At 46.6% G+C, this 25010-nt stretch overlaps 1 protein-coding gene across 1 annotated transcript in view; it reads left to right on the top strand.

Annotated features, from left to right (window-relative positions):
- Positions 1 to 2536: 2536 nt before the first annotated feature.
- LOC138489651 (maestro heat-like repeat-containing protein family member 1) overlaps positions 2537 to 25010 on the top strand; it is a 176363-nt gene continuing 153889 nt past the window's right edge. The window contains exon 1 of the mRNA XM_069617324.1: positions 2537 to 2753. Within this exon, the coding sequence (XP_069473425.1) occupies positions 2678 to 2753 (76 nt within the window). The 5' untranslated portion in view covers positions 2537 to 2677. The remainder of the gene's footprint in view (positions 2754 to 25010) is intronic.

Here is a 25010-nt window from a genome sequence, read left to right as displayed (position 1 = left end):
CACGGGGCATGAGCGGGGGTGGGGGGAGGGAGAGAGACACACGGGGCGTGAGCGGGGGTGGGCGGGAGGGGGAGAGACACATAGGGCATGAGCGTGGGGTGGGCGGGAGGGGGAGAGACACACGATGCATGAGCGGGGGTGGGGGGAGGGAGAGAGACACACGGGGCGTGAGCGGGGGTGGGCGGGAGGGGGAGAGCCACACGGGGCAAGAGCGGGGGTGGGCGGGAGGGGGAGAGACACACGGGGCATGAGCGGGGGTGGGGGGAGGGAGAGAGACACACGGGTCATGAATGGGGGTTGGGGGAAGGGGAGAGAGACACACGGGGCATGAGCGGGGGGTGGGGGGAAGGGGAGAGAGACAGACGGGGCATGAGCGGGGGGTGGGCGGGCTTGGGAGAGACACACGGGGCATGAGCGGGGGTGTGGGGAGGGAGAGAGACACACGGGGCATGAGCGAGGGTTGGAGGGAGGGTGAGAGACACACGGGGCATGAGCAGGGGGCGGGGGGAAGGGTAGAGAGACACGGGTCATGAGCGGGGGTTGGGCGGGAGGGGGAGAGACACACGGGGCTTGAGCGGGGGTGGTGGGGAGGGAGAGAGACACACGGGGCATGAGCGGGGGTGGGGGGGAGGGAGAGAGACACACGGAGCATGAGCGGGGGTGGGGGGAAGGGGAGAGAGACACACGGGCATGAGCGGGTGGTGGGGAGGGAGAGAGACACACAGGGCATGAGCGGGGGTGGAGGGGAAGGAGAGAGACACACGGGGCATGAGCGGGGGGTGGAGGGAGGGAGAGAGACACACAGGGCATGAGCGGGGGTGGGGGGAAGGGGAGAGAGACACACGGGGCATGAGCGGGGGGTGGGGGGAAGGGGAGAGAGACACACGGGGCATGAGCGGGGGGTGGGGGAAGGGGAGAGAGACACACGGGGCAAGAGCGGGGGGTGGGGGGAGGGAGAGAGACACACGGGGCATGAGCGGGGTGTGGGGGGGAGGGAGAGAGACACACGGCATTCGTGTGCAGGTGGCAGATCCCGCTCCTCGGCCCTCCGCTGGCCACCGTGTGCCGATGGCGTGAGCGGGGGGCTGGAGGAACAGGGGAGACACGGAGCATGAGTGGTGGTGGGGGGGACAAGAAGGACACAGGGGGCATGAGCGGGGGTGGGAGGAACAGGAGACAGACACAAGAATTACTATGCAGGCGGCGAGGAACAAAGATGACGGGCGTCCCTGAAGCCAGACGCACTGCACGCTTTCACCACATCCAATGAGAGAGCACGTCAGATGTCCGCGGATATCACGCAAGCTGCTTGCCCAATCACCGTCCTGTCTGCGGAGCGAACAGGGAAGTGTGTCCGCGAAGCGAACACAGATATCACTAATTTTTTTCACTTACATTTTTGTCATTTATTTTTAAACTACTGGATGGATTTACACAAAATAAAGCAAAGCACGCTTTCGGGACCAGGCCGCCGCTCCTGCCGCAAATTTGGTGTAAATCCGTCCAGCGGTTTGGGCTGTAGGCGTGAGCAAAGTTTTTTCCCATTATGTCTATGGGAAAAAAAGTTTTGGGAGCCCCCCTATAACTTTGCCCCCCCTGGACGAATCCTCACCAAACTTTGCCAAACTTTTGCAAAAATCCAGAGTGACCCAAATACTTTTTTTGCAAAGTTTGGTGAGGATTCGTCCAGGGAGAGCGAAGTTATAAGCCGCCCAAAAAGTGCTCTTCCTATGGAAACACCAACTTAACCATAACTACATGGCCACTACCGTGGCCATGTAATAAAGAAATATATATATATATATATATATATATATATATATATATATATATATATATATATATATATATATATATATATATATCTTTAAAATAGGCAGGGATGGTTGCAGGGTATATATTCTTAAGTGATAATGGAGGCAGGGCATGGGCTACCCCCTGGCAGCTTTGCCTTCTTGATTAGTACATTCCTACCCAACAGGTGACACACACATACCTGCTCAACAGACACAAGTTTCAAATCACAACACAGAATTATCCTCTCACAGCTCTCCGATCGTCTCTTATGTAGAAAGCGAGGAATGTTTTCACGTCTGTGCCTGTGGCTACTACCAATGCCTTAAGTTCTTCAACATAGGAGGCATTGCTATCAGGAGTATATTCACAGTAGACTTCACTGAATATACGAATCTCGAGCTACACTTTTTTCAGAATACTTATTTGTGATCATGCGGACACTGCATGTCACAACTTCACTCTGCTATGGCAGACCTCTCCAGTAGACGTGATGTTAAGGAAAAGCAAATGTATCTCTACTGTCAAACATTTTTTTTTAACTGACTTGCTTTGAATACCCTTTCCCTTCCAATCAATGATACCAGATCACACAACATATTACCAAAAATAAACCTTCTGGTGCTATATGGAAGCGGCCATGTTGGCTGCTGTTAGTTTTTCCCACACATCACAGCTTCTGGAGTGACGGGCATTGTGACATCAAAGTCCCTCAGATGGCAAGCTTCTGTTGCTGCTGCTTAGCTACAGTGCTCATCTCCTTGGAGGCTGAGTAGTTAGCAATCCCTGCCTTTTCACAGAGATTTGCTAGTTTCACTGTTTCCCTTTTTGGTGTGCGACCTTAAGCTGCTTCCCTTGAGGATTTCAATGGTGACTCCCAGACATGCCTTGGTGGAGTTTCCATTGGTGTTGCTGTGGAAAGAAGAAGAAGAAACATGCAGCGCCACGCACGCCTAAGAGTAAGTAAAATGTACACAGCATTACGATTATGGTACTGTAGTGAAAGGTGGCCTTAGCTAACCCTGTGTTAGGAAATACATCTGTTTCGAAACTTCATATAAATATCATGGCAAGAGCTGCGGTTACCTAGAATAGTGTATGGTTTATAATATTTTGGGTTCAGAAACTGGCCATTTATACATGATGTGCCTTTTTTTTATCTTCGCCATATGGTTATCCTAACCATTGTAACCTGATTGGGACGCGTGTTGCTCTGTCATTTGACTGTGCTGTTTCCAATGGTTACGTTCTCATTTTATTTGTTATGCTCCATCTTAACTTTGTGTTATTGGTGCTTGAAATAAAAAATGGAATACTGATAAACTGATCATTTGTTACTAATATACATGTATGCATGATGTACCGTAGGATATCCTCTAGGCTCCAAATTCAACATTCCTCCAGTAACTGATATGCTCTGCTGTAGCTTAGTGTCACTCTAAGTGTGGAGGAAACTGGGACTAATTCTGAAACATTGGCCAAGCATTAGATCCTAATGTAAAACCTCCTGACTGTCCACTGGTATGACAGACTCAAATGCCTACTTCTCCTATCACCCCAAAGCAAAGCATCCTACAAGAACATCAACCCGTGGGAGCTTTGCCTTGATGGCCAATCTTCCTGTAGCGGAAAGTAAAGTGGGAGCCGCTATTTCCTCTCTTTCTAGTTTCTGCTGCAAAACCATGAGCAACTCAGCCCATCCAATCAAAGTTAAAAGGCAGTCTAGAACTCTGGAACACTATATGTCCATCTTAGGACTCTCCACGTAGAGATCACAAAACCCCATCACTGCACTGCATTCACACGAGATCACAAAACCCCATCACTGCACTGCATTCACACCGTGTCTCTGGATAGTAGGGAATGATCTCGTCAGAACAGCCAGAATAATCTCAAAACTATTCTCGATTCCACGCTGTTTCTACTTATATTTTCCATGTATACATTCACCCTTATGCAGACCAGAGTCTAAGAGATCCATTCCTACATTCTGAACCTATTTGTTTTACAACTAGAAGGAATGTATGATCTGTGCAATGATTTCTGACTCCCTAGTTAAAGACTTTCAAATCTCATACCTCTTATGGTATGAGAAAAATGCATTCTCCTTTCAGGCATACAGCCCGAATCTGCTCCTTCGACCAGACAAAGGTTCTACCAGGCAAAAGGATGAGGGATGGCCACGTCCTCACAGGCACACAACTTCACACAATCCCTCCCGGGAAAACGGATCAGACAAGCATGTTGCTGTCCTTCATTTGCCTTCTAACAAAGGCTCATGGGCTGAGGCAATTGTGGGCCTCCCTCCTCTGGCAGAGCCATTGCGAAATGGGAGCATTAGTGAAGCAAATGACATGGCTGCTGAAAACCCCCAAGCAGACCTTTCCTATCTATGGGAATCTTAAAGCTTGTCTTCCTAATGCCTCCCTCAGTCTCTCTATTAACCTGTGTTGGAGTAACTAGTAAGCCATCTCTCTCTGGATCTGAGCATCTGCATCCCTCTTTATAATAATAAGGGTCTAACCAGAAATGTCTCTCTTCCTTCCTCGAAAGGGTCGAGTTTCTCACAGCTCCAATGACACAACACCCCAACCCAGAATTGAGTTTAACGATATAACACTTTTCCCTTGTGATCCCAATCAGGGGCTCAACACCCATTTAAGTGTGCAGCCACTCCAGGTTCTTAGTCCAAAATAAACCCAGACAATTTCCGAAGAGCAGCAGACCAGTCACAGCACACCCAGTGCCCCTGCCTGCAGAGTCTACCCTCTCTTCATATACTTCCTGTGAAACTTCACTCCCGTTACCTTTGTTGCCCTGCAAGGGGCGGTGGGAGGGGCAGACTTAAGAGCGCACCAAAGACATGGTGAATAGAGAAGACACCAGAAATTATCCGGAAATATATAGTGAGCCGCAATAATACATTCATGAATGATTTGTACACCAGTGGATACCACTGTGAACACAATGGCCAGACAATTTTCAGCACCATTATTTATTTATTCTTTCGTGGGAAGGGTTGGAGAAAGACCTATTGGATGGTGAACAATTATGAAAAGTGATATTCTAAGGCGATAGGGGAAGGCAAGTGCTTCCTTGCCCTTGTGTTGTCATTGTTGCTCCTTGGAAACCACTGGTCCGTTGAGTCTGTGAGTTGTGAACGTTTGACAAACTGCCTCTTGTATTTGATATACCCCTGATCCTTTCTTTATGTCAATAAATGGGGGCTGTGGTGAACTAGAAGAAGTACTCGGACTACACTGGGTCCTGTTAACAAAGTTTTATTTAATGCGTTTTATTTAAATAACGTCTTTCCCATGCTACCAGCTGTACCTCCACCTGTACAGAATTAATTGGTTACCAATAAAGTCCCACTAGGGTCATCAATTGGGGGCTATCGGAGCTCTGTGCCTTCCGAGGGACTCATTCCCACAGTCCCGGTGGGGGCACAGTCCGTTTGTCCGGAAACATTTTCACCCTTACCCATGACGAATGGAAGCATTGTCTCCAGCCTGTTAGACACTCCGCCCGATCTATCTTAAATGGCATCCATATACCTCAACACTGGCCCAGGTTTCCCCAAGGAGACTTTCGGCCATGGTAAGACACATGAACCATAGATTGGGGGTGGCCCAGGATGACATTCTAACCAAAATTAATCAAGTACTCTTTATACTGGTCTCCTTGTATGAAGGTATTAAGGCATAGACGAAAACCCACCCTGTGCTGCTGGAATCCCTTCTATTCAAATTTGAGAACATTAAAGTAAGCAGTAATGTGAAGGAATTCTTGTTTAATCAGCGGTAGGCACATCAAAGCCTACGAAATCAGTTGTTGCTGCTGTGGAGGAAGGCTCATGTTTGTCCTCTGTTGCTAAAGGGTGCAATAGTAATCAGAAGGTCCGAGTACTTACTCTCACTGTTATAATATCGGCAGTGGGTACTGCCAAAACAATTTTTGATGGTAGGGTAGTTACAGTGAGATTGAGCATAGTAATGGAGTAATAGGAGTCATGACCTAGCTTGGTTGGGGGGGGGGGGACCATCCTTGTGAACGCTTCAGATTGCGTGTCACTCATTCTGTTCATTCGACCTGTTTGGTGGCAGTTGATGATCAGTTTCTCTGCAGGAAACATGGCTTGTGAAGGGCCCCTTGATGGATGGCTTTGTGCCCAATTTTCAACCTGCTAAAGGGGGTAATCAGGGTCGCCTATTTGGTGACTTTTTTACTTTGGTGAGATTCTTGCAAGGAAATATCAGTAATTAAATGTATAAATGTTTGCTGGGGAGTATTGGCCACCCATGTAAGGTTGGTAGTTGAGTATGTCCCGAATGTTCCGATTTTTAATATATATTGGCAGTCTGCAGTGGTAATTTGGAATCTTTTGTAGAGAAAATCTTGTCTTGTGCAAATTACTGGAACAAGACATTTTTTGGAGGCCAAATCATCCTTTCAGGTGATGTTAATGCTACATGTATATTGCCCGACTGTGATCCTGTATGGATACCGGCTGTCCTTAGGATGCCGGAAAAGCAATATCATGGCTATGTCTGGTTTAAGAGTCTGGATGGTCTAGGACTTTCTTTATTGAATGGTTCCATTGCTGGAGACATTCTGAGAAATTATACTTGGTCTAATGGCTCCTCCTTGACCACAATAGATTACATTTTGAATGTGTCAGGGGATAAAGTGTCCTGGAATCCTGGCACTGTGTACCGAGTAAATGAAATCCTTACCACTTACCTAAGCTTAACTTCCCATGATTGGCAATATAACTCCTGATCTGTAGAGAACTATGATTGCTTCATTGAAGATGTCATAGATTACAGTTTGATTATTGATAAACCACAAACTGACAATGTGGTAAAGAAGCATGTATGTGTCTTTAATGCTGACGTGGTCCTGAAGAAAAAAGAGATGAGAGCACAGATTACATTGTTAAAAACGTGCAGTGGGCTTTTTCCCCAGGGACTGTGATCAAAAATGTAAAAAGAGAAGCTATGTTATAAAAATTGGCTATGGAGATGTCGGGCACTTCGAAGACAACGTGATGCAGAATGCATGTTGTGTTGGTTTTGCCAAATAAAAACTTGCATGCATTCTGGAGATTGATGAATGACATGGACAGTCTGTAGCCAAATCAACAGATGAATCCTGTAGCTGAGGAAGATTGGGTGTCCCATTTTAAGGTTCCATGCGTTAATATCCCTGCACAAATATTGCGATACAAAAATATCGCCATATTTTTGTGGCGATATTGACCCATGGACCCTGCGGGGGACAACTCTGCAACACCTGCATAATTTTAAAATGTGCGAGGTACACCCCCCGCAACCCCTGCTCCCACAAATTATCCCCCCAAAAATATCACCCATGGCGAGACAAACGGCCATATGTACGGCAACATTTTTGGTGGGGATATTTTGTAGGGATACCCATTTTAAGGGTGTATTTGCAACTCCAGAATTATTGGGAGGCACCCTTTGAGAGGAGAATGGTTGGAAATTGTTAGTTAATAGCGAACATGTGGAGAAAATAATCAAGAATATGAGCTCTTCTTGTGCAGCTAGACCAAATAAAATATCAAATTTTCTGTTTAAAGGGAACCCAGCAGTTTGGGCAGTGGTACTGTCGACCCTATTTGAACATGTGGCAGACTCCCTTTGGTTACCAAAGATAGCATATATAGTGCCAATTTAAGAAAGAGCTCCTCGGTCAAAGCCTAGAAATTATCGACCCATTGCCATACTTGATGCCGACAGCCAGGTCTTCGTAGCCTTGCTGTTGGAGCATCTGGAAGTTTGGTAGTGGGAATCAGGTAGGATCAATAAGTGGCAGACCGGGTTGAGCAAGGCTTTAGGTACATCTTTGAATGGATTCATTGTAAAAGTCAGGCTTCCTACAAAAAATATGATTACATTTTCTTGGCTACAGTTGACCTATTGGCCGCATTCGATGAAGTCAGGTGATGTGCTCCTGGTAATTAGACATGAGCTCAGTGGATACTTGTTAGGAAAGATTTCTATTTTATGTTTATGTGTAATTATCCCTCCAGTTGTGTATCCCCCAACATTTTACTGATGTCTATACACCATAGTCTGACTTTACCAGAGGATCCCAGCCTTCTGCTGCACTCCTCTGGGTTTTTCGCTCACTTTTTATGGGGAAACTGACATGGCCTTAAGACAGTCAGTACGGGCAGACTTTGTTTCCCTTAGTCCTTTCCAATGTTACAACTTTTCTGCAACATGTAACAAGTGTACAATGTACTTTACAGTACAGTGCACTTAGGTCTAGTCATTTCCAAAGGCCCTAGATACTCTCGAAGGATTTTTTAGGAGAAGTGCAGATGTGCCTTGGACAGGGGTGGTAGCAGCTTATCATTTCGCATATTATAACCCTTTCTTGCCAGGTAAACCGCGATTACCGTGTTTGGCACGAACAGGTGGCCTGGCTCCAAAATGGCCATGCCACTAGGTTCTTTGGCCTGTCCTTTAGCCATCTTGCCCCTTCATCTTCCCCAGGCTGAGCCGATCCAGGTCAGTCCTTATTTGGGCATGCATTCTCCCGTGAAATGCCAAGCTTTCGCAGGCTTCTGCATCCCTTGTGTGTGTGTGCCTCCAGGATGTAGGCTGCAACGTCTTGTTCCAATACACATCCTGGGTGCCAGAGAGTCTGAGGTACTGTGAATGCCTGGGACCACCGTGGTCTGTGATTGGTCCACGTATGGTAGGCCTGTATGTGAGCAGATCTCCCATTGGGTCCTCTTCATTTTGGCGCAAAGGAGATTCTGGATAAGAGAAGGCCTCAAACACCCATACCATGTCGATCTCTGGAGTTCTCACTGAACGAAAGATAGGATCCAAGTATCCTGAAACTATGACCCGCTGGAATGTTTGGCACCCTGAGCCCGCTGTCGTGCCGTGGGACCCCTCTGCATCTGATCGTCCTTGAAGATCTGCAAAGATGGTACCACCCATTGGAATAGTGGGACCGACTATTCCCAGCACCTTCATCAAACCCTGCAAGTAAGCCTTCTCGGAAGTGTCCCTGGGCCAATCAGTGGGCTGACTAGCTTACACAGACTCTTTGCCCTGATACCGCTGCTGTTTCAAGGAGACACTTGAAACTTGGTACGTCACTAGCTCTGTGTTCACGGCACTCTCACACTGTATTTCGTACACTTGGCATTTCCAGGTCTGGAGTAGAGTGTGTGCGCCCGAACCGGAGTATACAAGGTTAACGTGTCGCCCAGCTGTGTTGCGGAATTTTGCAGGTGCACTGCTTTTGTGCCCCTCTTGCCGCTGAAGCCTGATGCAGTGAAACTGGCCTGATCCATCCACCAGGAGCAGAGAAATCGTCACTGTCCTGTTTGGGAATCATTGCTGTATCTTCGTCGCTGAAAGCCACAGAGCCGTCACATTGCCACACACAAACCTTCAACCGCAGTGGACTCGACTGCCGAAGTTTAGTCCGCAGCGCGCAGGGGGTCAGTGAGTAATTGCAACCCTAACTGGTGGCTCCTAGTGCCTCCATCCATTTTTACGCATGAGTGGCCCCTGAGGGCCCCTATCCTTTCCACTGCTAGTGCGATCTAGCGAACTATTCCCAACCAACTCTTGGAATTGACTCTGCCCTCAAGTGGAGGCCATCCTGGAATAGTGGGAACCTATTCTTTATCACCTCACCCACCTTCCTGAGCTGCTACAGACCCTTGAAGAGACCCCGTTGTGCCCATCTGCATTACCGCGTGTGCCAGCATTGCATTTGAGCAATAGGCTCCACTCTTCTTAGGGATTGGACTGCCTCTTAGTTAGGAGTGTGTTGGATGCAGAAGGGACTAAAGACTATTTGCACTACCTGTTTCCTTCCCCTTTTAGGTTGTGGACCCATTCTTTGCATTAACCCTTTAGACCCCATTGGTCTTGTATATATGTATTTAGGTAGGAATGTGTTGGCTTAAAAAAGTACTGTGATTTGATTTGTGTGTTGAAACTCAAAGGCCTTGAAATAAATGTGTTTGTATGTTTAATACATATGCACCTGACTGGGCATGATTTGTAAGTGTCCTTTGCTTTGTGTGCTCATTGAGGTCTTTCAGTCACCCTCACCCCTCCTGAGACCTAGTCTTGATTGCTGCCAAGCTAACTTGATTGGTGTGGCTTGTCCAGAAGATTACCATGTTCCAAGAAACTAGGCTGGCCTTCTGAACCTCTGCCCACCAGGTCAGAGTTCAGAAATCCGTTTTAAGAAATTGGTGTACAGTGGTGGGTTAGGACTGAAAGTATCCAGTGTTGCACACTAGTGAAGGCATTTTAAGTTATTCCTACCCAGGACGCATAGTGACTTTGTAGTGATAACTGTAAAAGGATGATACTCCTGATGGGTCTGGCCAGTGAAAAATTGAAGGCAGGACAAGCCCTGGTGAAACATTGGTATGACCAGAAGGCTGCCCTCATCAATTTCACACCTGGTCAGCAAGTTTGGATCTTGAATCCTATAAGGCCTAGAGCTTTACAGGACACATGGTCAGGCTCTTAAACAGTGGTGGAGTCACTGGGTGAGGTCAACTATTTAGTGGACCTTGGAAGGGCTGGTCAGGCTGTTTCATGTGAATAGACTGAAGGCTTTCATCCCAAGAGTTGAAATCTCTGCACTGCTGCTGGCTTCAGATGTTGAGGAGGATGAATCAGAACCTCTCCCCGACCTGTTCCAATGCAGTCCTTCAGATAGCTCCATTGAGGGTCTCCAAGTGGCCCCTCAGCTGACTTCTGATCAGCAAGCTGAGGTGAAAACTTTGCTGAGCCAATTTTCCCCCTTGTTCTCACAGTCTCCAGGTTTGACACCTTGGTGCAAACATGACATTGATACTGGAGATAGTGTACCTACCAAAAGTAGGGGATACAGGATGTCAGACAAAGTAAGTTCTTACATTAAGACAGAGGTCAACAAAATGTTGAATCTTGGGCTGGTTGAACCCTCTAGTAGTCCTTGGTCCAGCCCAGTGGTTTTGGTTCCAATGGCAGGTATCTCTGAGTTGAGGTTCTGTGTGGATTACAGGGCTCTGAATGCTGTCACCAAGACATATGAACACCCCTTGCCTAGGACAGATGAGCTGGTGGATACTTTGGGTGCCTCCAAATACCTCAGCACATTTGATCTCACTGCAGGCTATTGGCAAATAGCTCTTGCTGAACATGCCAAGGAGAAGATAGCTTTCTCAACACCAGAGGGTCTTTAACAGTTCAGGGTAATGCCTTTTGGGTTGAAGAATGCCCCTGCCACTTTGCAGAGATGTGTGAATCATGTCCTTAATGGTTTGGATGAATTCTGTCCAGCATAACTGGATGCTATAGCATCTTTCAGTTCCACCTGGGAGGATCATGTGAAGCACCTCAAGATTGTGTTGCAGGCCCTCCAGACAGCCCACTTGACCATAAAAGCCAGCAAGTGCCAGATTGGACAAGGATCAGTGGTCTACCCTGGACATGAAGTGGGTGGAGGGAGGATACAGCCTCTTCCCAGTAAAGTACAGGCAGTGCAAGACTGTCCTACCCCAACCACTCAGACCCAAGAGAAAGCCTTTTTAGGAATCACTGGTTACTACAGGAATTTCATGGCAGACTATGGCACCATAGCTGCCCCACTGACCGCTCTCACAACTCCTAAGAAACCCAAGAAGGTCACTTGGTCTGAAGAGTGTGAGAAGGCCTTCAACAGCTTAAAAGACTGCTGCTGCCAGGTCACTGTTCTCAGGGCCCCTGATTACCAAAGACATTTTATTGTGCAGACAGATGCCTCTGAGACTGGGATAGGGGCTGTACTATCATATGTAGATGAGAATCGTAAAGAACACCCTATTGGCTTCATTAGTTGCAATCTTAAGGACAGAGAGCTCAGATGGTCCACAGTAGAGAAATAACATATCTCTGTTGTGTGGGCCCTAAGGAAGCTGCGGCCCTACCTCTATGGGACCCACCTCATTGTACAAACTGACCATAAGCCCTTAAAGTGGCTTATGAACATGAAGGGAGAGAATCCAAAGTTGCTCAGGTGGTCCATAAGTCTGCAAGGCTTTGACTTCACTATTGAGCATAGGCCATGTGTCTAACATAGCAATGCTGATGGGTTGTCCAGAATGTTTAACCGACTTGAACATGAGACTCATCCAGGGGTGGATTAATTCCCCCTGTCCTTGGTCTGGGACTGGCGAGTGTTAGGAAAGATTTCCATTTTATGTGTAATTTTCCCTCCAGTTGTGTACCCTCCAACTTTTTGCTGATTTCTATTCAGCATAGTCGACTTTAACAGAGGAGCCCAGCCATCTGCTGCAGTCCTATGGACTTTTTGTGGGGAAACTGACATGGCCTTAGGACAGTCAGTACCGGGAGACTTTGTTTCCCTTAGTCCTTTCCAATGTTGCAACTTTTCTGCAACATATAACAAGTGTACAATGTACCTTACAGTACAGTCCACTTGGGTCTAGTCATTTCCAAAGGCCCTAGATAATCTCAAAGGATTTTTTAGGAGGAGTGCAGATGTGCCTTGGACAGGGCTGGTGGCAGCTTATCATTTAGCATATTTTGACCCTTTCTTGGCAGGTAAACCGTGAATACTGCATTTGGCACGAACAGGTGGCCTGGCTCCAAAATGTCCATTCCATAAGGTTCTTTGTCCTGGCCTTTGGCCATCTTGCCCCTTCACCTTCCCCAGGTCGAGCTGACCCGGGTCAGTCCTTATTTGGGCATACATTCTCCCCAAAAAACGCCAAGCTTTCGTGGGCTTCTGCATCCCTTGTGTGTGTGCCTCCAGGATGTGGGCTGGAACGTCTGGTTCCAATACACATCCTGGGTGCCAGAGAGTCTGCAGTGCTGTGAATGCCTGGGACCACTGTGGTCTGTGATTGGTCCACATATGGTAGGCCTGTATGTGAGCAGATCTCCCATTGGGTCCTCTTTGTTTTGGCATGAAGGAGATTCTGGATAAGAGAAGGCCCCAAACACCCATACCATGTCATACCATGTCCAAGTGGAGGCTCTCCTCAATAGTGGGTACCTATTCTTCATCACCTCAACCATCTTCCTGAGCTGCTAAAGACCTTTGAAGAGACCCCGTTTTGCCCATTTGCATCCCCGCCTGTGCCAGCATTGCAAGTATATTTGAGCAATAGGCTCAACTCTTCTTAGGGATTGGATTGCCTCTTAGTTAGGAGTGTGTTGGATACAGAAGGAACTAAAGACTATTTGCACTGCCTGTTTCCTTCCCCTTTTAGGTTATGGACTATGCATTAACCCTTTAAACCCCATTGGTCTTGTATATATGTATTTAGGTAGGATTGTGTTGGCTTAAAAGTATTACTTTGGTTATTGAATGCTTATTGCAATATTTTATTGGATCTCTGTGACGTTGTTATGAATTGCTGAAAATCTAATAAAGAGATTTTTAAAAAAAAGTATTGTTGTGATTTGATTTTTGTTTTGAAACTACTCCAAGGCCTTGAAATAAATGTATTTGTATTTTTAATATATATATACACCTGACTGGGAGTGATTTCTAAGTGTCCTTTGCTTTGTGTGCTCATTGAAGTCTTTCATTCACCCTCACCCCTCCTGAGACCTAGTCTTGACCGTGCCAAGCTACCTTAATTGGTCTGGCTTGTCCAGAAGGTTACCCTGTTCCAAGAAACTAGGCTGGCCTTCTGAACATCTGCCCACCAGGTCAGAGTTCAGAAATCCGTCTTACCAATACTCTCAAGGTCACAATAGCTCTCTAAAATGCGAGAAGCTTAATTCAATCCCAGACACTAGAAAGCCCCCTCCACACGTCCCCATCGTTGGCCTAAATTTGTTACTCTCACCCCACGCACACCGCAGTACAAATCACAGGGCATCCTGCTTGTGGTCCCCCCTTTGCATCTGCACCCCCCCTGGGTTGCCCTCATTGAACACACTAATCAGTTCCACAATGAGGGATTCAGGGGTTCTGATAGTGAGCATCTGGTAGTTCAAATGAGATGACTGTAGATCTGGGGGCACGAGTGCTCTAATTCTGCAATGGGTGTTTTAGCTGCTCCAGACCTCTGCCTTGCCGCCCATGAGATTGTCCTTTGGGTCAGGCACAACACTACCTGTGCTTTGCTGTTCACATTCCTTTCGAACTACATGGACCTGCAGTGTGAAACAATGAAGGGTTATGTCTTAATTGATAGAATGACCTTTTCATCTACTGCCTGAGATGAGAACGGGAATGAAAACGTGAACTACTGCAAGGCCTCTATCTATTATTCCCAGGTATTGGGTGCTTGCCATTCTAGGCTGAACTTCCAAAATGGCAGTGGTTCAGCTTATTTTGCTGCTCAAAATACCTAACTTCTACAACCCCTACACCTACTACACGCTCATATGTTCCATTGTCCGTCGGGTGCACGTCCCCCCTCCCTCCTTCCACCTTGTTCCATTATTTACAAAAACTCCTAGCGTATTGTTCTCAATCTAAACCGTTTTGGGGGGCAGGGGAGCTGGGCATGCATCCCATCCCAACATTCCCCACTTTAGCTAATCCTGCATTAAGTAATTCTGCTGCCATTCTCTTTGCTCCCTCATATCTCTAAGTTTCTTCCTTTGGCATCCAAGCTCAACATACATCATGCAAACTTTCTCCTGCCTGGCCATACTGTTTCGGGGTACATGTGAGTTAAATACACCCTCGATCACCTGGCAAGTCAACCCAGTGCTCAGTGTAATTCTCTGGCGTTGGTGGGGGTGTGGTCACCATCCCCATGGGGTCAATACTCCACTCAATCCTCACCATACAAGGTTTGTTAGGATCATTTGTTTGGGTCTGCCAATCTTTTGTACCACGAGGTGCGCTATTTACCCCAATTGTAACCATCGGCATTGCACTATTAGGAAGAGTCTTTATGCAGCATCGCAGGATCATCTGGCATGTGCAGAACATCACCAACAGGAGCACTACAGTAGGGACCAATATCTTCACCAGTGCTCCCATCCAGGATGGCACCCATGATACCAGTCATCAGCTTTAATTGCACCCTCTGTTTGCATATTCGTCTTCAGCTTATTTAGGGCCCATATGATGTGCAGCAGGGACCCATTCTCTGAGTATTTTGGGGTGTATAAGTGCATCACGATAGTCACAATCTTTTACAAACCCCCCCTTCCATGGCTGTCAGCCGATCCAGAACGCAGCGGTTCTGAAGCGTCATCAACCTGATAGTCCTCATTTCATTCTTGATCGCATTTAGTCCTTGCTCTGTATCATTGGCCAATTGGATCACTTCCCACCTCACTATCATCAGCCATTTGGCATTTTCTGTGACCTCGACCCCTGGAAACCGAATCAACACAAAGAAGATTTCAGCTTTGTTGTACAGCCGTTATTTGTCAGTAATCTCTTTCATCAACTTGGAGGAGTCCTCAGATAAGTAGTTTGAGTGCCTCTTAATTCTTCTGAGTGAGCGCTTCTTCTTACTCCCTGTTGGGGGCTGAGGTGTGGGTGGCTCTGGTTGCACTTCACCAGTGGTTGGCGCTATCACGCAATGTGCCACCGGAACCACAAGGATGGTTGAATGCATGGTAGTCAACGAGCACATTCACCTCCATGATGGTAGGAGGTGCGGACGCCTGCCTCCACACACCGAATACATGCCTATGAGTGCCACAGTGACTTTATTTAGATCAGGAATGTACAGAGACTTGTTGCATTTATTGTTGTTTCCCACAGGAACAGTTCCAACCCCACCTGATATTCTTCATGCATTTGCACCTTTACTGGAGTTTATTTTGCTTCAATTCATGTTAGCTTGGAGACGTGTGACTTCCAGATGTCCTGACACAGAGTGTTGAATTCTGCCAGGCCTGCCGGTGTGCAGCTAACCACTGCTCATTCCCATTGGTTGGATACAAACAATACAGCATCCATCTTTATGAATGGGCACGGCACGCATTGCGGGTCTTTGATGTTCTTGGTAGACCTTTTGTTATCTCTATTCATCAACCTGAGTCATATTTCATGCGCCTGGAACAAGCTCTGCACTCGACATAGCGCTAGATGGATTAAGTTCTGAGCATCTAAAGGATGACACTTTCTGGGGCAGAAGCATTTTGGGCGCCCCTGATGCGCGAAGGATCAAGTATCAGGCATAGCATCTTCCATTTGCCCTCTCTTTCGCCACTGAGTGCAGGTCATCGTACCACATGTTACTGAATTCAGGATGGTGCACATCCTCTATTGTATCTAGACCAAAACCCCTGTGTTTATCATATTATCTTCTGGTAAAGACTTCTCTTTTCCTTCTTTGTAACTCTATAATGGTACTCGTTAGTTGTGCTCTAAGTGATGATTCAGAATACATTTCTGTCGTGAACCTCCCTCCCACGTCTACACAACCACCTCTTTCACATACCCCTTTATATGCCTCCACCATATAAAACTACCAGTACTTATACAGATTGTCAATCGAAAAAAGAAAACCTAAAAATATACCTACTATTATATATATCACACAATTATAAATGGAATAATACTGTCCATATTGTCTTTTAAAAGTGTTAAATATGTTTGACAACGTGGGAAGTGAAACATTTCTACCATTAGCACCCATAATAAAAGGTAACAAGTTAACAATGCTGGTCAGAACTTGAGTGCGCTGAAATTCTGTTGCACCAATGAGATATACTTGTTGTACTGTAAAAAAAGGGAATACTTATAAACAGATGCCTTTGTGGGCCACTGTTTCTTCTTGTAAAACATGTGTTCCTTTAACACTGTATAAACAGTTCACACATGATCAAAAGGAAAACACATCATTGTTAATGGATGCTGGCAATATGTTAGATGCAGGGAGGTTGGTATGGGGGGCCCATCAGACTTCCGAAAGGTGCACCCAATAGGACAGCTCCTTTACCTTGACCGCAAATGGAGTCGCATACATGACCGTGAATGGACCGTTGTACCACTAAACCTGCGGACAAACTTCAAAACATATACAGTATCTACAGCTGACAACTGAATGGGTGGTGAACTTGCAAGATCTGGTGCAGCGCTGGTATCTTCTGCTGAATGTCAAAGCGCTATCTGTTGAGAATTTAGTTTGGTTGAGCACATCAACACAGACAGGCACTGTTTAAATCAATCCCCAAAGATGGACGCAGCCATGTTAGCATCGGATGCACTTCTAATTGGTGATAATGGCATTTGCATATCCCGGGCCGTCACTGTTTCATGAGGCGACAAATGATGATCCTTACAGGGTTGCGTCTGCCTGCTGAGATGGCCAAGGGCAAACAGTAGACCCAGTTCTTCTTGTGGGTAACGCATAACTTCGACAACTTGGCCTTTAAAAGGCCATTGATCGTTCAATGATGTTGTTGGCCTGGGGGTGATAAATTGAACATATCTTATGCATTATGCCCAATAAGGCCATTATCTCTCTGAATAACTCATTAAAGAAGTGTGTGCCATTATCTGATTTGAATGTGTCGCACACACCCCATCGAGGAAATACCTCTCTCACCAAGAACTTGGTGGCTGATTTGGCATCAGGATGTGCACAGGAACCAGTCTCAACCCAATGGGAAAAGGGGCATACCACCACAATGAGATATCGGTATGTGATGCACTGTTCACCCATGTCAGTTTAGTTGATTTGGAGCTCAGGGAATGGCCCAGTTGGGCAGGGCAAAGTGCCTCCTATTGTTCGGAGTGTTTACCCAGTACTATAACTTTGACACACTGCAGTTGAAAATAAACACATTCAGCAGGTCTTGCAGACTGAGGGACAAACCAGTCTCCCTGTATATCTGCAGTGATATATTGCTTGGACACATGAGAAGGATAGTGGAGCTGCTCAAATGTGATGCCCATCAACTCATAGGGCATCACCACCTTACCTGTTGTACCCTGCCTCCAAACTAAATCTGTTGATGATTGTGCACACCCACTCTTTTGCCACAACAGTTTTTCATCTTGTGGGGCTCATCCCTGTAAGTCAATTATCTCACTAGTTGCTAAGGACGTATATGGTGGTGGCAACTGTACTTGTATTTTTGCAATCTAAGGATATTCCGCTATCTCTGGTATGGGGAGGAAGGCTGCATGTTTGGTCACTGTGTCCGCTGCAGCATTTCAGAGAGAAATATTGTCTGTATTATAAGTGTGGGTGCATTTCACCACTGCCACTAGAGTGGGCCGAGACAGGGCATATATCAATCGGTTTAACAATGAAGCATGCTGCACTGGGGACCCACCTGCTCTTTTAAATCCCCTCCTTTAACATTGTGCCAAACCAGAATGTATTGTAGTCGTGACACATGCTGTATCAGAGTAAATCATCACCCTGCACCCCTGAGATGCCTGCAGAGCCTCTATTGATGCAATCAGTTCAGCTGCCTCAGCCGAATAGAGCAGAGACAACCTTTTCTGTACTAATTTCTCATACTTTTCATCTACTAGCAGAACCACAGCTGCACCAGTACGCCTTCTCCCTGTCTCTTGGTCAATTGTTGCCGACCCATCAACAAAAAACACCTGACCCTTGTTCAGAGCATAGTCACGTGCCTTTGGGGTGTCATTGTCTGGTCCCTCATAAGTGGCACATTCATGTACTTCATTGTCTTCAGAAAAAGGTTCAGTCAGAAAGGTTGCAGCCTTGACTGTTTTGCATTGGACTATGTGAATATTGGGGCTAGACAATATTATCTCATATGCTGAGGCACGCTGCATAGTCAATGTGGATTTAGATCTTTCTAGAATAGAAAAAAACGGCATGCTCTACATACAGTGTCACTGAGCTCCCCATGGTGATCATCGCAGATGTCGCAAATGCAGCAGTAGAGAGTGCTTGTTAACATGGAAACTGGCCCTGCATGACCGAACACAGCATACCACTGTAATAGGCTAAGGATGTATGACCCATTGTGCTTTTTTGTGTAAATACAACAGTCATCATCTGCCTGTCAGAATGTGAAAAGAGGTAGAAGTCTTGGGTGTAGTCAAGTGTAGCTAACACTGGGGCTGTGGAAATCACATCTTTTAGCTCCTTAAAGCTAGTGAGCATGTCCTCTGTCCATGTGATGGTACCTTTTGCCTTTTGGGCCTCTTTGAGCGCCTCTAGCAACAGTCATGTGTACATGGTATAGTCAAAAATCCAGTCCCTAGAGCAATTACATAGCTCCAGGAACTTCTGCATGTCTTTTACTGTCATAGGCCAGGGTGTACTACGCAAAACAACTGCACATTCAGGTGTTATCCACTTCCCATGAACAGAAATGAACTGATCTAGGTATAAAACTTCCTGCTGGCAATACTGTAATTTGGCTCTATCCACCTTGTACCCCTTGTTGGCCAATAATTGTAAAAAGGTTATAGAATCAGCTCTGCACTGACGCTCATTTGTACTGCATACTAACAAATCATCCATGTACTGGCTAATGGTAGTAGGCAATTGTATATTCCGCAGGTCTGCGTGTAACACCCTATTAAAAATACTGGGGGATTCACAATACCCCTGGGGCAACCTTGTATGTTGGAATCTCCTTTCGCCTTGGGTAAACACTGTAAGATACTGGGTATCTGGATGCAAGGGCACTGAAAAGAACACGTTTTTCAAGTCAGTAACAGTAAAGTGGGTGGCTGTTTTTTGGGTATGTTGCACAGTATTGTCGCAGGGTTTGGGACAACTGGAAATTCTACCTGTACTATGTCATTCACAGGGCGCAAGTCCTGAATCATTCTCCAAATGGACCCTTTTAATTTTTTAATACTGTATGTGGCCATATTGCAGGGTGAGTTTGAAGGTACAATAATCCCTTTGTATAAAAGTGCATTAATGGTGTCATTTATTCTTTCCTCTGCTTTCTTTGACAGTGGATACTCCTACATTCGGGGCAGTACTGCACCTGGTTTGAGGGTAATTTGTATTGGGGAAACACTGCACAAAAGACCTACATCATGGGGATTAGTCTCAACATAAAACATCAGGAACCTGTGCCAAGTCTTCTTGGGTAAATCAGGGTACACTTTCTGCCACAAACATGGTACATGAGATCTGCCGATAGTGCACCATTTTTTCTCAGAGAACACATATGGCTAGTACCATTTCCCCCTCATCATCTCTGTCCCCAATCAAATCGGAATCAGTCAATTCCTTTGGTGGCTTTTTCGGGTCAATGCCACTGTGGCCCCTCTGGGTCTACTGCTATCAAAACAATTATGGTTTTTGACACTAACACTCCTTTAATATCCAACATGATAATGGTCGCTGCAACATGTTCTTGGGGCAGCGCAGGCCTGAAAATAAAATTGGAGGGAATTCTCCAACACCCATTTCCTGTGCCGCAGATTGCATTCAACAAAACTGTCACTCTGTCAATAAACAAGTCTGGCGGTACAAGAACTCTTTGGACCGCCAACTCACTCCCTAATGGCTCTTATGTGGCACATCCCCGGGGAAGAACACCAATTTCAGTAAATGATTGATCATGTCCAGATTACTGAGCACATCTCATCCCAACAGATGAAGGGGGAAGTTTCAGAAAACGATAAGGGGGCTCGTATTTTCTCACCCCATGGCTAATTCTTCTATAAAAGGAACCGATTTCAATGCCCCAGAGAAACCCTGCGTGTCCATGATCTCTCCCGATAAAGGAAAACCTCCCTCCTTAATGCATGATTTGGTGGCACTGGTGTCCAGCATAAAAATAAAAGGTGTGTTGCCTATCTCCACGGCAACCAAGGGTTCCTCTTCTGGGTCGACAGTGACAGACAGAACTTTGCACACAAGAACTCTCTGTGGGCTGTCCTACTCTGGATAGGTGTTCATCCCAGGGAAGATGAAAGGCCCCCCAGCACACTCGCTCCCTGATAGTGTGTAACCGTGCTATTGGGAACCACAGTACTATTGGGTATTTGAGGCACCTGCAGAGGGGTGGGTTAGGCAGCATATGCCATCTGACTGTTGGGGACTGGTGCTTGCAGCTGCGGAAAGGGCAGAGGGGGGGCTGCTTGGGCAGGTGATTTTTGTGCTCCGTACTGAGCCACAGTGGGGCTGTGGGCATAGGGCAGTTGAAAGGTGGCTGGTGCACCTGGAAAATACGGGGGCATTCGGTTGTAACCTCCACTGACCCTGCTTCTACACTCCCATGAAAATTGTCCCATGTTCCCACATGTCCAATATTTCCCCATATTCTTTCCTCCTCTCTGGCTTGTAAACCCCCTCTTCCCCATGAATATCCTCTCTGGGGCCACCCTTAATAGTGAGGTAGAATCCCACTGTGCCAGTTATACACTCCTGTCCACGCAGGGGCTGTTCTGACGTCTGCCTGTGCTGCCCTTGTCTCTGTCTGTGAGTCGTGTAATGCGGCTATCATGGGCCCTTCCACTGATATCTTTGCTCATTTCTTTTCTACCAGTTTTGCTTCCTCTGTCTGAAGTTGTTTGGCCATTTCCTTCTTTTTTTCTCTGAACCGTTTACAGTGATGTATAATCATAGACTGCTTACCGGCACTGTTGTTCCCAGACCGACAAACTACGAGTCTGCTGGCGTGTGTCATTTCACCCACCAGGTCTGACCCTAGTGGGTGGAATGGCACCCGCCAGCAGACCTTGACGGAAGCACCAGCACTGTTGCGCACATTGCCTATGCTTCCCTACTCCCCATTCCCATTGAGTCCTATGGGACTCAATGGGAATGGGGAGTAACAATTGCTGCCACCTGACTTACAGGACTGTTGGGGCTATGATGCCCCGGTTATTCCGGCAAGTCAAGCGGAGGTAATTCATCACGAGTCCGGCGGCAGCCTGCCAGTTTTACCGGCACATCTACTACCGGACTCGTAATGAAGCCCTGTATCCCCGCCCACCCCTTTGCTTTTATCCTTACTATTTTGTCAAGTAATTTTTGGGCCTCCTTGGGAAGCTCCTTCTTAACCGCAAAATAAAAGAAAGGAATTGACCGATACCATGATTCTCCTGTTTCTGCCCTGCACATTTCTTGAGTGTGCAAAATATACTGGGCAGGTTCCTCATCATCTCCCATAGCGCGCTGCTTGATGGATTGGAGATCAGGCTTATCGGGATAGGCATGGTGCAAGGTAGCACCCCCTTGTGCCTTAATATCAGTAAAATGGGTGCTGTCATAAATGTCATCCCCCTATGGCATGCCCGGGTACCCTGCTTTCACCCAAATATCATCAGTCTGATCTCTCAATATAGCAACAAATAAGCTCTTCAAGTCACCCACAGCCAAGGTAACACCTGTTGTTGGCTTATCAACGGCATAGATCCATTTCTCCACCCCTGCAGTAAGAGACAGTACACTTTTTATTAAATTGGTTTTATCCATATGTAGCCATGGAATATACTTAGCCCTTCCTGACGTCCTTTATGCAATAAGGGGAACTGTATCCCGGTCACCTTCCTGAACTTCTTCTTTTCCAGCACCTTCCCATTGGCCAGTGCCATGCGCCCATATTATAAACTTTCCACGCGTGCTGATATTACAGGCTTCTCTTCTTCTCCAACCTCGTTCACCATATCCCACTCCTCTTCTCCTGGGTCCTCACGCATCTCATCTTGCAACCTCACTGTCCCATAATCCAAACTTCATGTACGTTATCTTCTATCCCTTGTATCCTCCTTCCCTAAATGTACATCCTTGATAGGCGTGCTATCAATCCTGAACAAAATGTCTCCCGCTTTCCACTTGTCTAGTCCACATAATGTTTTTGACCCTCGCTATTCTCTATTCTCAATTGAGCTTATTCTTCCTGCACTGCCTTTAAAGCCTTTTATAGCTCTTTCTGGGGTGTCACATGGATACTCCCCCTTTAATTTTCTCTTGCTGTGGCCAATGACATAGGGTTGGAGAAATATTTTTATATTGGGCCTGTGATGATGGTGGGGTCGGGGCAGTGGTAGGCGGGGGGGGGGGCATACATTGAATTGGTGTATCCTAAGGCAGCATGGGTGGAGCAACACCCTAGCGGAGACTGTGGTATGCTTGTGGGCCTCTGGTTTTCTGCATCTGGTCCAGATGGGGCGGCGCAATCGATCCCCGTTGAGGCAGTAGGGAAAGTCTGACTCTCTAATGTTGGCGTTTCCGCAGATCGGGTGGCATCTACTAAGTCTTCTACCATCTTACACAATTTTAACAGTTCCTTCTTCTTTTGGAGCTTTTTACCCTTGTATGTGGATTCTAAGAGCATATACATGTCCCCCAATATCTCTATGTTATTTGTTCCTTGCTCTGGCCATGTGTTACACAGCCCTCTCTGTGTCTCGGCCACCCACTGCTTATGGTATTTCAATGTTTTATCTTTATATAATGTTAAAGCAGCACACATATATTCTACCGGAGTGGCCAGCGCCATTTTTGGTTCCATCCTCTAAGTATATACTCAAAAATCTACCCATCTGTCAAAGTACTGACCCAGCAGCTCCCTTTTACCTTCTTGTTACCCCCTCCCCTCCAATCAGCCTTCAATGCAATTACCCAGTCCTCAATGTCCCACCTCTCTTACTCTCCTCTCTCACTCCTCAATTCAACACCTCCCTCGCCATCCACCACACTCACCACTCACACCTCCATCCCATACACACTACACCATAGCATCACCACCGTGGACCCCTTCTCCGTCCCACCTAAAGGGACAACAAAATCAGCAAAAACACAAAAACTACTATGCGTCATTCCAACACCCCTTTCTATTGGGTGAGGAGATCCCAGGCCCTCTAAATATACAGAACCTCTACCCTTCTTCCTTTATTGCGTCTCCTTAAAAATACGGTGCTGCCTTCTTCCCCCAATTCGGGAAGGATCTCGTAACTCCTTTATCCTCTTTTTTCACCATAATAATATTAAAAGTAAATTGTCACGTGGTCTTTCCCACATACACCAGTCACCTGACTCTCCCACACTCTTCAACACCCACACTCATCCCCCTTTTCTTCCTCTCCATGTTGTTTTCTCCAGCAAAAGGTGCACTTAAGTCTGTTCATTCTCCCGAATTCCCCCATCACGGGGTCCCATCAACGGCCTGCACCATCCGGGAGCTGGGCCCCTCTCCAAAGAACAGACAGGAAGTCTGGCAATATGGCTCCTGTAAACCACTCCAGGTTGTGCACGAGGTACTCATCGCTGCAGGTGGGCACAGCCCCTCCAGATGTGCGGCCAGGAAGCCTTTGTCTCTACAGAAAATCTGGGATTACGTTGGGGTCACCAAATTTGTAGGGCAGACATCCAGAAAACCAGATGCGAAAAAAGGCACCCTTTTAGAGAAAAAAGCTTAATACACCTTTTGTAAGGATAACAAGGCTTTAATTCTCACAAAAGAAAATACATGCCAGCAGAGCCATTCACACCCTACTGCCATGGAGCGCACTACTTAGTTCGAAGCAAACAAGACATATTAAAGGGCAGCAGCATCACTCGTGACGCAACCAATATACAGTATGATCTCATCATCCTTATTGCTGGTCCCCTACATGCATGTACTCAGCGCCTTAGTGAATACCAAGTGATTGACTACAGTTCCTTGTGTCGATCTTCTTCCACGCGGTTGTCAGCCTTGCTAACTTTGGGCCCTGGCAACACAATTGGTTTCTTAATTTAGAAGGCTCCTCTCCCCACATACCAACCATGTCATGTGCACCTGGTAATTAGACATGAGCTCAGTGGATACTCACGAGGTCAAGATAGCTCTCTGAAATGCGAGAAGCTTTGTTCAATCTCAAACACTGTGGTGCCCCCTCTATATCTCCCGATCATTGGCCTAAATGGTTACTCTCACCCCGCGCACCCTGTAGTACAAATCTGTGAGGGGCAAGGAAAGGCTAGTGGCTGGCTCAGGGTGGGGTGGTAGGATTTTTTAGCAGGTCAAAATGTGTTCTTTGTGCAAACCCTGATTTCCTTAGTGATTTGCTGCAGAGATCTGCAGTCTACACTCCATAAAATGGAGGATTGGGAGCTAGCCCAGACCAAGATGGGGGATTGGTACAGGAGTTGTTCCAAAATAGAATTTTGAGAGCAGGTTGGAATCAGTCACCATTTCAAACTGCCTTTCTTCAATTTCCTTTGAGAAGATAAAAACTGTTCGTGTGATCTCCATTCTAGAGGCCTAATCTTTGGCTCAAGAACGACTTTGAAAATAGGAACCAGTTGGTTTTTTGAACCAGAGATACTTAGGAGGTTTATGAAT

The sequence above is a fragment of the Ambystoma mexicanum genome, chromosome 9, assembly GCF_040938575.1.
Source record: "Ambystoma mexicanum isolate Mex_15411 chromosome 9, UKY_AmexF1_1, whole genome shotgun sequence".
Taxonomy (NCBI): Eukaryota; Metazoa; Chordata; class Amphibia; order Caudata; family Ambystomatidae; genus Ambystoma; species Ambystoma mexicanum.
The sequence above is the reverse complement of the archived record's forward strand: the minus strand, read 5'-3'. Positions and strand labels throughout refer to the sequence as shown.